Source organism: Taurulus bubalis (assembly GCF_910589615.1).
Source record: "Taurulus bubalis genome assembly, chromosome: 3".
NCBI lineage: Eukaryota > Metazoa > Chordata > Actinopteri > Perciformes > Cottidae > Taurulus > Taurulus bubalis.
This window is the reverse complement of record NC_136591.1, coordinates 28,623,368-28,636,486: the sequence shown is the minus strand read 5'-3', so window position 1 is coordinate 28,636,486 and position 13,119 is coordinate 28,623,368. Positions and strand designations below refer to the sequence as shown.

General features: G+C 39.7%; 2 protein-coding genes across 3 annotated transcripts; one reads left to right on the top strand and one right to left on the bottom strand.

Moving 5' to 3' along the window:
- Positions 1 to 672: 672 nt before the first annotated feature.
- Positions 673 to 5,734, top strand: hpcal1 (hippocalcin-like 1; the record flags this gene model as incomplete). The annotated part of the gene is made up of 3 exons (XM_079214609.1): positions 673 to 1,050; positions 3,248 to 3,353; positions 5,140 to 5,734. 3 exons carry the CDS (start codon positions 673 to 675, stop codon positions 5,235 to 5,237), a joined length of 582 nt encoding a protein of 193 aa, XP_079070735.1. The 3' UTR covers positions 5,238 to 5,734.
- A 56-nt stretch (positions 5,735 to 5,790) lies between these two features.
- Positions 5,791 to 12,093, bottom strand: pdia6 (protein disulfide isomerase family A, member 6). Of its 2 annotated transcripts, none has more exons than XM_079214998.1 (13): positions 12,024 to 12,093; positions 11,579 to 11,720; positions 10,833 to 10,890; positions 10,108 to 10,234; positions 9,688 to 9,794; positions 9,465 to 9,601; positions 8,856 to 8,970; positions 8,174 to 8,314; positions 7,707 to 7,791; positions 7,443 to 7,515; positions 7,204 to 7,362; positions 7,014 to 7,110; positions 5,791 to 6,456 (listed from the first exon to the last, which is right to left on the bottom strand). In XM_079214998.1, the coding sequence occupies exons 1-13, from the start codon at positions 12,040 to 12,042 to the stop codon at positions 6,385 to 6,387; spliced, it is 1,332 nt and encodes a 443-aa protein (XP_079071124.1). In that variant the 5' UTR covers positions 12,043 to 12,093; the 3' UTR covers positions 5,791 to 6,384. The 2 variants fall into 2 exon arrangements, with proteins under 2 accessions (XP_079071124.1, XP_079071125.1); XM_079214999.1 differs by having other exon boundaries at positions 9,465 to 9,598.
- Positions 12,094 to 13,119: the final 1,026 nt, after the last annotated feature.

The following is a 13,119-nucleotide window of genomic DNA, read 5'->3' as shown; positions in this document are numbered from 1 at the left end:
AAAACACAAAAACCAGAGGTGAATAGGTCCAGGTGGTTATTGCTTCATTGTCCTTGTTAGCATTGGTATTTTCCCCCCTTCATCTGTGTTTCTCTTGTTGAGCAGTGTATGAACTCCTCTGCTTAAAATTAATTAGAATATACATTTTCACGTAAAGATGAGGAATATTGTTGAGGTGAATGTCTGGCTTTCTTAGTAACAACAGTCAGTACCCGCCTGACCTTTAAGCAAGTGAAATTATTGAGAGTTACAGTGCACCAGAACACTTGCCCCGCCTCCATGCAATTAAAGGTCGATAAATGATCACCGTGCCAGAGGATTAATAGCGTCTCCGCGGAGACACATCCACACCCCCACCACACACACATATTGTAACCTCATGAGACCTGAGTTGTAATCTAATCTCTACTTCTCTCCTGTGTATGGACATTGTCTCAACGATCCGGATTTATCCCTCAGCTCGGCTGCCCGAGAATCATCAGCACATGTTTTTATGATAAAACACTGCTGCTGGCTGAGAGGAATTATTGAACCGATGAATCATTTATGATGTTCACACAAGGATGTTAATGAGCGTTGTTGGTCTCCTGCAGGAGCAGAGGAAGCCGAGCCGCCAGAGAAGGTAGAAACACCGGCCCGGCTATCTGCCCGCCTCCCTGAGAGCGCTGTGTTATGGGGAAACAGAATAGCAAGCTGCGGCCCGAGGTCCTGAACGACCTGAGAGAGAACACAGAGTTCACTGACCACGAGCTCCAGGAGTGGTACCGCGGCTTCCTCAAGGACTGTCCAACCGGCCACCTAACTGTGGAGGAGTTCAAGAAGATCTACGCCAACTTTTTCCCCTACGGAGATGCCTCAAAGTTTGCTGAGCACGTCTTCCGCACGTTTGATACCAACGGAGACGCCACCATCGACTTCAGGGAGTTCATCATCGCCCTGAGTGTGACATCGCGTGGCGGGTTGGAGCAGAAGCTGCGCTGGGCCTTCAGCATGTACGACTTGGACGGGAATGGGTACATCAGCCGGGCAGAGATGCTGGAGATAGTTCAGGTGAGGACTGTATGCAGAACAGGGTTTCTTTATGGATGCTCATGCTGGATACAGCATCCATCATGGATGTATCAGTCTCCTGCCTAGTTTTGGTCAGAATCAGCTTCATTCTGCAGATATAAATATGACGAGGTTCTAGCAGTGCATCTCATATTATACAATCAAGTAGGAGGAATGTACATTTAAAAGGTTTTTAGCTAAATATATATCCATAACAAAATAACAAATGTAATTTGTCAAAAACTAGTAAATTATGTAGAGTTGATATGAACACTGAATAGAGGAAAAAATACTCTGAATTATTAACACTGAGGCAAGAGTAGATTTTACTCTATTTAGATTTGGACCAAATGTTATATCTTTTAGAGTACATTTTTTCTCCAATTTGAGTGAAATTGACTTTGACATATTGACTGTGTAGGCTCAGTATTCATTTGTGGGTCTGAATTCATAAGATATTTGACTTCATAGATGCGGGCTGCCCTTTCTGTTTTTCTTATCACTGTGGCTATATTTACTCTTCCAACATGGTTAGCTGAGTCGCCGGCAGGGCCATATCAATATTGGCTCAGTTCGTTGTGTTTGTGGATACAAATGAATGTGACAAAAAAACAGGCACAAGTATCAGAGCTTTTGTTAGTGGTGAATGTGTTCCGTTTTTCAGAAAAACCTTTCCTCCATCACAGACCTTTACGCGATCCAAAACGTGTGCAGTTGTAGAGGAACAGACAAAGAGGGACTTTCTGTGAGAGTAACAGCAGGATGAGCTTCATTTGCCAGAGCACCGTCATTACCAGCAACAGAAAACAGGTCACAGCATTCAGACAAAAGATGGAACAAATCTGTCAGATGGGAACATAATTAGTACATGAGAGGTGGACATAGTAACTGACATAGGAACTTGTGCACAGCTGTTTTGGAGCCTGAGTACTGCATTTTGGCTGCCGCCATCTTGGTTTTTTTTTGCAACCAGAAGTGACATGAGAGGGTGGAGCTAAGTAAAACCAAATACATTAGGTGTCCGACTTGATCCTGACTTGCTCTGACGTCATTCACACGTAGTCAACAATAATCTCACGAGAGCAAAGCGGCCCAGATTTTAGAGCCAGGTACCGCAGTAGCTCTCCACCGACTGCGTAGCCCAGTGCACGATGGGAAACGCCTGACTGTCGCTACATCAGAGAGCTGATTGGCTCTTAGATTTGACAGCAAACACCACGTATTGTAGATAATTCTTATTTTATGTGTAGTTGTAAATAATACTTAACACTTGATTGTTAACTATTAGTCTCAGGTTTAATCTAAAAAACATATCTTGTGTGGTTGATAATAATAAAGCTTATTTTACAACACATCAAAACCAGTAGTAATGTATTTCACAGGCAGACATAAAAAAAACCCCAAACAATGCAGCTACACACACATTTCTACATAAATCTATATTTATAAGCACATATGAATAAATCCAAACATGATCTGTAAACTACAAGTAGCCGACAGATGGGAACTAACAGGAAGTCATTTTTTCTGTGACTTCCTGTGTATACTTTGGAGGCAGCTGAAAACTGTCCGACTTGACCGCAGTTTTTTGTCAACGCCTCCTGCTGCTCCCGCCTGCTCTCGTCTACATTCCAGGCGAGGCGCAGCTCTTTCGAACAAGCCTATTTTTAGGCCACCAAAAAGGTTACAATTAACTTCCATGAACCTAAAACCTAAAAAAAAGGCTTTAAGACAAAAACACTGACAACATGCAAACCTGACAACACCGTGGTAGCAGCCTGTCAATCACAAGGTAGCCAGGCCCCAAAGCATACCCTGCTTTGTTGTCTATTTTATTCTAAATGGGACCATACATTACAAAATGAATATCATGCTGATTTGAAGAAGACTTGAGACTAGTGATTGAGACCATGAAGTCACATCTGCAATGTTTACTGAGGTAATAAATCAAGTGAGAAGTGAGGTACTTTTCTCATCGACTTCTATACAATCTGAAGGATTTTTGCAACCAGGGGAATCGCACCCTGCTGGTCTTTAGAAAGAATTTCAAGGCACATTTGATTAACTTTTTCAGAACCCGATGTTGCTGCCAGAGTAAAACAGTTATTTTTCACCTTCACCGCCTAAAAGCTTCACACAGACGACAAACAGAATTTGATATGCTAACAACAGCAATCATTCTCTCCCTCCTTTGTAGGCCATTTATAAAATGGTATCCTCAGTAATGAAGATGCCTGAGGACGAATCAACACCAGAGAAAAGGACAGATAAGATCTTCAGACAGATGGACATTGACAATGATGGTAAGACTGTTGTTTTATTTTGTATGTGCCTAATTTTGAAAGCAATAGGGAGTCCTAAATACAACTGTCTCATGGTACATAAACAGGTATATAAGCTTGTATATAACAATTGATGTAAGCAGAAATAACTATAACTCTTCCTGTGGGCATCCATTCCAAGAGGACGTTGGTGTATAAACATATAAAGCTGATTTAGTAACAGTTGTAATCATATAAAATGACTTCATGCCAATCTGTATATTAATAAAGTGTCTTATATCAGCATATCACTTCCTGATAGTGTGTTATAAACCATTTATTAAATTACTTTATATTGCTTATTAATGCTAGATATATCAGTTAAGGCAAAGCCATACCAAATAAAGATATATTATGAAAGATTGGGTATTTAATGACCATGACATTATACAATTGCCACCACAGAGCAGTTGAAAGTAACAGGAATTATGGAAGCAAGGCGACAGACAGAAAGACAATAGGACGTCATATAACCACATGACATAACATGAACATTACTCACCAGATAATTAACAGTCTTGTGTTTCTCATCCTGCTGATCCACCTCGATGTCAGTGGTTTGACATTTAGTGTGAAAAGGTGATGCTACACCCATTTGATATGCACTTAATCATTCCCCAAGTGTCACAAACCAAGCTGCACAGCCATGACAAAAGACGGATACACACAACCAAACCCATTCACATAATATTTATTTATTTAAAGAACATCATAATGCCATTTTACTGATGACCCTCTGCCACACCCACCTCCAGTACCTGCAAGGAAATCAGCCACACAAACTAAGTAGGAGCCAGACAGGGCAATCACTCCAAGTCTTACCGTTCTGTTTTTGACATATTGAGAGCCGGTCACGTGGCAGTGGGCAGCTACATGTGTCAGCTACATGTGTTTTGGAGCAGAAGGTTCAGAAAGTCTGGAGGTCAAGATGTGTGTTTAATAACATCACATGGTACCACAGACCAGGCCCACGGCTACAGCTGCAGCCAACCCTCCTTTCTAATGCAATTTATACAGGTGCTGTTTCACTGAAAGTGGTAGTTAATTTTAACAAGGTGTGGTGTGTTGTTGCACAAATCTAAGTAGTACAATATTCAAACAGTGCAAAGATGCATTCTGTTAGGGATGGCTAAACAACAACAACTTAAACATGTCACCATTTGAAATACTTTTGCAGGATATAAAATGTAAAGTTTATGTAGCTGTCCACTGTTTAGACAAGAATCCCAGAAACCCACAAAATAGAAATGTTTATAAATACTATTCTTCAACTTAATAATATATTTTTATTTTAATAATTTAATAATTTAAATATTGTATTAGTTTTATTTTAATATACCAATTAATAATGATTTAACATTCATTTCTAATTGAATTACTTCCAAACTATTTACTAAAAGAAAGTACTGTCATTTTTATAATCCTACAAAAAATATAGTGTTGACATAATAAATTGTAATTAGCCTGTTCCTACTTTTGGACATATCAATGCTGTTAAACATCTAAAGATTTCCTGATTTATATGAAAAAAGTAAAACTGTTATTAGCTATAAATGCCTCAATCATACAATAGAAGTTCATTGTAATTTATTTAGAAGTTGTGTTATTTTCCTAAACTGGGTTGTTGGGCGCATCTGTGATTAAATTGTCGGCACATAAACTCGAAAAGAGCAAGAGACTTATCTGTTGATTTTAGTGGGTGGTTGCTGTATGATTCACTCCTCACATGCTCAACATGCTGAATCTTTTTTTGATCTGTGCTTCACAGGTAGATTGTCTTTGGAGGAGTTCATTAAAGGTGCCAAGAGCGACCCGTCCATTGTCAGACTGCTGCAGTCGGATCAGGGAGCCTCTCGTCAGTTCTGAGGACAGTGACAATAATAGACACACACACTCTCCAAAAACAGTCAAACCCACATCCATCGGTCGGTCAGCGTCACAACTCACTCACCAGACAATCCTTTATTTTTAAACAGTCATTGTCTTATTGTTTACATTAATGTGTAATTCTCTTTTGTCAATGTGGCTCCTTTTCTGTGGACTGTGACGTGCTTTCAGTCGAGGTATTTCGTGTTTATGTTTTTCCAAAGCTCTCTTGTCTTGAAATGCTTTTTTTCCTGTTCTCCATAAGTAAAGTGCCATATCTTATATTTATACTGACTGGATTATGTGCTCGCAAGTATTATGAATCCCACTATGTTACACCAGGAGAAAACTAATTACATCACGTCATATAAGTTTATTCACCTTAACTGTGTTGAAAAGTGGCTTATGTGGTTCAGGATGTCAACTCTTAATTTAACAAGTTGCTCTTCTGAATAAGTTCGATATGCCTTTGGTATTGCATGCGCCCGGTTATATGATTTCCTGTTATCGTTACAGTTTGTGAATAATGAGGCCGTGATTGTTTTTATTCCTTTTTATTTTTGTAACAAAAATTGTTTTCACACAATTGAAATAAAGTCGTGTAAGAAAAATCTACACAAGTCCCACAGTATCCCCTTGTGGACAGACATGGAAACCCAACAAGATTCTCACTTACTGGTTTGAAAAGAGAAACAAAAATATAAAGAGTCCCATAAGGTTGGACATTGAAGTGTTACTTTGTCCACATTAAAATCGGTGCTCGAGGGTGGTTGAAAAAGGGAGAAGGGAACAATGTTTGAAAAATACTTTAATGACCAATTGAAATACCACATTCATAGCCTCCTCCCCCTCAGCTGAAATAAAGGCCACCGTATAAATATTCAGCTTCTAATGTGAGGCAGGTATGTGAGGCAGAGTTCACTCCATAGACACGACACATGGCCCCCCTCCCTCTGTACCCCACCACCCACCCCTCCCTGTGTGACTGACAAAGATGATGCGAGAAACTGCAGGTGTCTCATGTGTCTTTTCTGGAATATTTCATTAACTGAGTGACCGGGCCTCCCATTCGTCCACAGGAGAGGGGAGGCGGGTCACGCAGGACCAGACCAGATTGACCCAAGTCAGTTCCAGCCCCGTTTTGGGCTCATAACTCAGTTTTACTCATGTTATCATCCAGGTCTACGTCACTGAGGTCATAGTCCTCCTCTTCAGGAAGCTGCAGTTGAAAATAAAGAAAGAGGAAAGACAAATCGTGACCAAAGATGGGGATAAACATGAACTTCACTTGCAACTCATTTATATATGACAAATACCAAATTTGTGGAGCTCAAAAAAAAAAAACATACACGTGTGTGTGTGTGTATATATATATATATATATATATATATATATATATATATATATATTTTACTATACTATATATTACAGACATTTCATTTTGTGATATATATATATATATATATATATATATATATATATATATATATATATATATATATATATATATATATATATATATATATATATATATATATATATATATATATATATATATATATATATATATATATATACACACATACATATACATACATACATATATATATATATATATATATATATATATATATATATATATATATATATATATATATCACAAAATGAAATGTCTGCCTAGCAGGGCCTTCAACCCATTTGGCTGAAGGCCGATAACTTATCTGTACACATGGTCAGAGATTTAACTCCTATGAGACCACTGATGCTCCCACTCACCTCTCCATCTTTGCCGTCCCAGGGTTCAACAGTGTGAATCTTGGGCATGGTTCCGCCACCCAATGTGGCAGTTGAGCCACGGCCTACAGAGAGCTCCCTGAGGAAAAGATGAACCACGTGAGCGCCATCGTTCAGCTTACGCTGAGGCATATTTTGACATTGGTTCTTGTAATGGTGAAAAAAAAACTACCTGAGGAACTCATGAATGCCAGTCTCACTAAAGGAGCCCCTGAGCAGAGCAAATTTCATTTTGCGTGCGTTGATGGCCGCCATCGCAGGATAGCCGAATCCACCAATACCAAGAGAGGCCTCCAGCTCCATCTGAGCTCCAGCTTCAATCCACAGCCAGCTGCCAAAGTGAGAGCAGGATATTAGTCAGTCAGAATTAGTCATTTGTATCATAATCCAGGACAGGTCTGTCATCCCTACCCCCACGTCTTCTTCTTGTACTTCTCAGCCATCTGCATCATCACCTTCAAATAGCCGTTTCTACCTGCGGCGCCTGTTGAGAGACAAGGACCGTTCATGGCGAGTGATTCAAGGATTAAAATGATCTTTTAATGCATCAGCCATGTACCCACACTGCACTAGTTTTCTGCAGTTCTGCTGCATTTAATACAATATTGAATAATACAATAAATCAATTCAAATATTTGAAGGTTACATTTCTGACCTATTGAACATGAGTCTCACCTGTGTCCAGGATGTGTGGCAGGAAACCAATTACACACAACTGACTGTCCTCACAGGTCTTCGTCAAGATGTCTTTATTGAGGATCTGAGCGAAAAACATTTCCAATACACACACATTTAATGTTTTGTGAATTTGCATGATTATATAACGAGGCAAAGTTAATTTGAGTTCATCTCAATCAGATTTTTTTCTCCCCATTTTGGGTTGAATTTTGACCGTTGATTTAGTCAGAATTTCTTGTCTAACCCAAACAGACAATATTTAAGTTAGTACAGTTAGATCATGAGTCATGTTTTCTACAGTGTTAATAAACATATCTTAAAAAGGTGATAATCATGTTAATCATGTGATTTATGACTTTTAGATTTTAAAAACCATCTCCAGATTATTACGTACCCTTTTATTTTAGTCTAATACCAACACTATAAACTTTCATCAATGAATGTATGATGCAAAGTGCACTGACCTCCAGTAGCTCAGGAGGAGCAGCGTGGTCGGAGAACAGATCCAAAGCCCTCTCGATGATGTCTCCACGGGTGCGGCCTCCTTGGTAGTCTTCGGGCTCCTCGCCTTTGCGGAAAATCTTAATGGTGGGAAATCCACGGATCTGAAAAGATAAAACACATATTGTTCTACTTCTGCCAATCATTTTGACTTTGAAGATATATTTCCTGAGGCTAGATTGAGGTCTGACTTACTCCATTCTAACGAGATAGTTTCATAGATTTGTTCAGACTGCAACAACATATTCTGGTAAAAGGCGGCAGAGACTTCATTAAATGTCCAATCCCAGTAAGAAGAGCATGAAGGTTGAACCAATACTTTAAAAGCCCACAATCATCTCAGGTTTGACGCATTTCAAACTGTTCAAGCAGACATGTTTAAAAAGGGTAAAAACTACGTATCTAGAGCAATTTTTTATCTCATGGATTGGTAGCCAGTGAATCATCATGTTTACTGACTAATTTGGATATTTACTTCAGTTAAACTTAAACAGTGGTTAAAAGAGCAAAAGACAAGTTTAGCAGCTTTGTCAAAACTTCTAGTATCGTATTGAGGAGTGGTGTCCAGTGAAGGTTCTGACTGTGTCTACTTGTCAAATTATTTTGTATCCGTGTACCAATGCACCACTTTGACCTCTCACTCACCCCGTAGCGGCCGGACACAGCCTGGTGCACAGTAGCATCCATAGCTCCGAGGCGAACTTTGCCCTTGGTCTGCTCCTTGACAGCCGAGGCTGCAGCTGCCCACTCGGGCTCCAGGCTGTCAACGACAGAGAAAAGGGATGGTTTAAAAAAAAGAAAAAGACTTGACTGATTTGCTTAAATAATTAATTCCACAGTAGATAATTCGCAATGAGATGTATGCATCGTTTCACAAACAAATAACCGTTTCTGAAAAGTAGAAAAAGTTGCAAACTGGATAAACAAGGTTCAGGAAAATAAACTGCTTAGATTGCACTAAACTGTTTTAATAGGGATTACCGTCTCCTGAATAAAAGTTCCAATGACGCGTTTTCAGTCTGTCTGTGGATTATCCAGATTTACTGGGACATTGTATCCAGAAAATCAACTGTTTAGTCTTTCAAGCAATGCTTTTCAGTGCTTTGAGCAGCACAAACAAAAAACAAACAAACAGCCACTGTTGTATTTTGGTGGCAGAAATCTCAGAGATGTCTATCTTCATCTTGTACTACCGAGGAGGGGTGTCACCGTTTCCCAAAGCTGGGGGTGGACTGTGTGAGGCATCAAACTCACCTTTTGCAGTGTCCACACCAGGGGGCGAAGAACTCCACCAGCCACACCGTATCGCCCTCCAACACCATCTTGTCAAAGTTGTCATCAGTGAGCTCGACCACATCTTGCTTACTGCCGCCGCCACCACCACCACTCTGCTGGAAGGATGTGGAGTATTACTTAACAGTATTCCCTTAAGTGTTTGATCTTCCAATTTCAAACAGTTACAACAAACTACTCCTACCTGTTTGTTTGAGCTAGAGCTGCCATACTTGCCGCTCATCCGATCTTTTACCAGAGTGCGCAAAAGGTTCATGGCTCCATCCACGATGGCTTGGTTACCGCGTCCACCTGAAGGACAAAGGGGATTCAAAAGTCGGTCATTGCGTCCAAAGAAATTAATTTACAGTCTCAAGTCTTTACATCAATAACTTCAACAGTCAGAGTGTCCAACAAGGCCCTGAAAGCCACTGAGAAAGGATGAAGTAAGCCGCCTCTGACACCTAAATCCCCTTTGCTCTGAACTGATCAAAATTATTATTTAACTTTCAAGAACAGCTTTTTGGCAGGGCTTGCAGGTCACTGTCAAGGAAAATGACAAACTCACAAAGCTGCATATTCAGCAAACAGAAGCTATTTGTTTGGTCAGTGCTTTTGGCTGTACCTTGGTAGTCCTCTGGCTTGTTCTTATTGGCTCCAAAGATCTTGATGGTGGGGAAACCTCTGACGCCATACTGGCTACCCAGTGACTTGTGCTGGTCTGCATCTACTGCTCCAACCTTTACAATACCCTGGAGGATTTCAGAAAAAATAAGACAAAGGAAAACAAGCCTGTTATTCATTTTCTTTACAGAACATTTGTGTGACGTTTCACAAATCTGGAAGTCAGGATGGCCATAAACAAATGCAACAGTCACTTTTGTATGCAGGATATTTCCATACACACACACACACATATATATTGTTGAGAAAATAAGATTAGAGGTGACAACTATGTGTGAAAAAGCACTTTGAATAAAAAAACTAAACAATGAATAACATTACCTTAGTTCAAAACAAGACTCACTAATATTTGACTACAGTCCAATGTCTGCCCACATCACACGCCTGTGTTTGCTGTTATTCTAACTGTTGAGTTGCAAACGTGTAAAACACTTGTAGGTGGAACAAAGCTGTGGGCTGCTCAGTGTACCTGCTTAGTCATATCTGCCTGATTATTCAGTAATTGTTTCTTATTACTGCAAATATCTAGTGAGGGCACATCCTCATAATCAGACAGTCATATTGCCAATATCAGTATTCACTAACAATATTCTGATATTTGATTTTGTCATCATTGCCCTGATAGAACTAGTAGGTAAATGACAAGACGAGAGGCGTTTTGTTTACCTTGAGGGCAGTCGCCACCTTCTTCCAATCAGCAGTTAAACTTTGACAGTGGCCACACCTGTAGTGATGAATAAGAGAAGGAATAAAACGATCTGATTGACGGTTAGTTATAAAATATGAATGTGTTGGTTTTCTAGTGTCTATATATACACACACTTCATGAGTTTCAAATCTGTGCAAGTTAGACAGGATGGTAGACAAACAGTATTCAAGTCCAGAAACATTTAAATTGTGTCATCATGCATCTGTAGGCTCAGTTCCCAGTGAGCTGGCATTATACCAGGACCTCCCCTAAGTGGAATGCAGCCATTAGTGAAGTCAAAATGTCTGTCATTATAAAAAGGTCTAGTCAATCAAGAACAGAAAATCAAGTAATTTTCTGTTAAAGTTTAGCTATTTAGCTGTTGTTTAACAGAATATATGCTATAATTTTTTGTCCGGCATCCTTATCATGCATGTTGAATTACTTTAGTATGACGTGATTGCGCTCTGCAAATACACTTGAACTGTGTAGTTGCAATCTGACACAAGGAGGAACTAATAATGTTGCATCCAAGTCTCCCATGTCCTTTCTTTCAGATCCTACGGTTAATGTGTCTGTGAGTGAGGGCGACCGCAAACAGACGACTCAAACATCACTGAGTCGATGGGAGATGCTTGTATTCAAACTCGGGTCACTTGGTTCATCTGAGGACACTTTTTGCCTTTAAATAATGCCCACCAAAAGAAAAGAAAAAGGACCTCACCATGGAGCGTAAAACTCAATCAGCCACAGACTGTCACTCTGGAGCACCTCCTTGTTGAAGTTGGAGGGGGTGAGCTCAACAACATCATCACCAGCGGAGTAGAAGGCTCGGACCGGCAGGACCAGGGAGCAGCACAGCACTCCTGTTGGGGAGATACAAAGGGTTGACTCGCAACAATACGTTATGCTCAAAGCTGTTCAGTAGAGTCAGAGCTGCAGGGACACCACAAGCCTATTAAAATGCAGAATATGAGTAATGCAACAAATACAATGTCTGTTTATGAATGCATTGATTCAACGATAACAGCGGCCTGGCAGTGTTCTGTGCACCTCAACTCAGCTATTCAAGCTGCAGCAGCAGAAAACGGTGTAAAACACAGCTAACACTAACATAACACAGACATAAGTATTTCACACGCAGAAATGCTGTTGCTGGTGTCACCTACCGAGTAAAAGCGGTCTCATGGTTGTAGCTGCTCGCTGTCTGTGGCCGTCTCCTCTGTTAGCGACACACGTAGACTGCCGCCGCTGCTTCTTCTCCAGGAAAAGTAATACGGAACAAAACCTCACCGTGGCCCGCGCTGATTGGTCCGCCGGGTTCGTCACTGCGCCTCAGCCAATCAGCGCGCGCCGTGTAGTTTAGCGAGAGCCGATACAATGAAGACAAGTGGATCCGTCTCGAGAAGAGAGGCTAGTGTAATTTGCATAACTGCCTTAATAAACAGGATGTGTACAAAAAATATACCTGAGAATAGAAACTGGAAATACAGACAAAATGCAGGCAGAGAGAATTATCAGTACAGTTTATGTTAAGTATTGAAAGTTAAAGTAACTTTAGTTATTATACAGGATACTTGCTTATTATTACTGATGCAATAAGTTGTAATATTTTAATGTTGCACTCAGTTGAAGTGAAGCTAATTAAAGCCTGTATCGACGTCTGGTTTAGTTTAATTGTTAACAATGCATACTATTTTACAAACTCAGCATCTTAATCTGCAAAATCACTTAAGCAGTCGGATAATTATATTGGAGTAGAATTTACCTCTGAAATGTACAAAAGTACAAACTAGCAGCCGATGGAAACACTTGTACAAGTACCTAAAACTTGACAGTGAAATGTAATCTCAAGCTGAATATTTAATGAGAACAGAATACAAATGATCCAAGTTTCTTAAAGTCATTATAATCTCAAATCAATACATTCTTTTGTGACACAAAACTGTTTTTATTTTAATCCAATAGGAAAAGCCTATGTTGCTCCATTCTAATTTTGTAAGAAAATTAAAACACTAAAAAGGCAATTAATGTTCACCAAAGTTTGACTTCCACCTTTGCATTGTAAGCGTGTTTATTGGCTTTAATAATTTGCAGTAGTTAATTACCCAAACACTGGACTCTATTGGAGAGTACATTGTTGTTGATTTTGTATTACTTATTTATAGATTCCTAATTTGCATCATCGTTTGCAAGGAGAAAAATGAAAGCATTTAGGCTACTGCATTGTAAGGTTGTGCCACTATGTGGAGACAAACAGCAAGG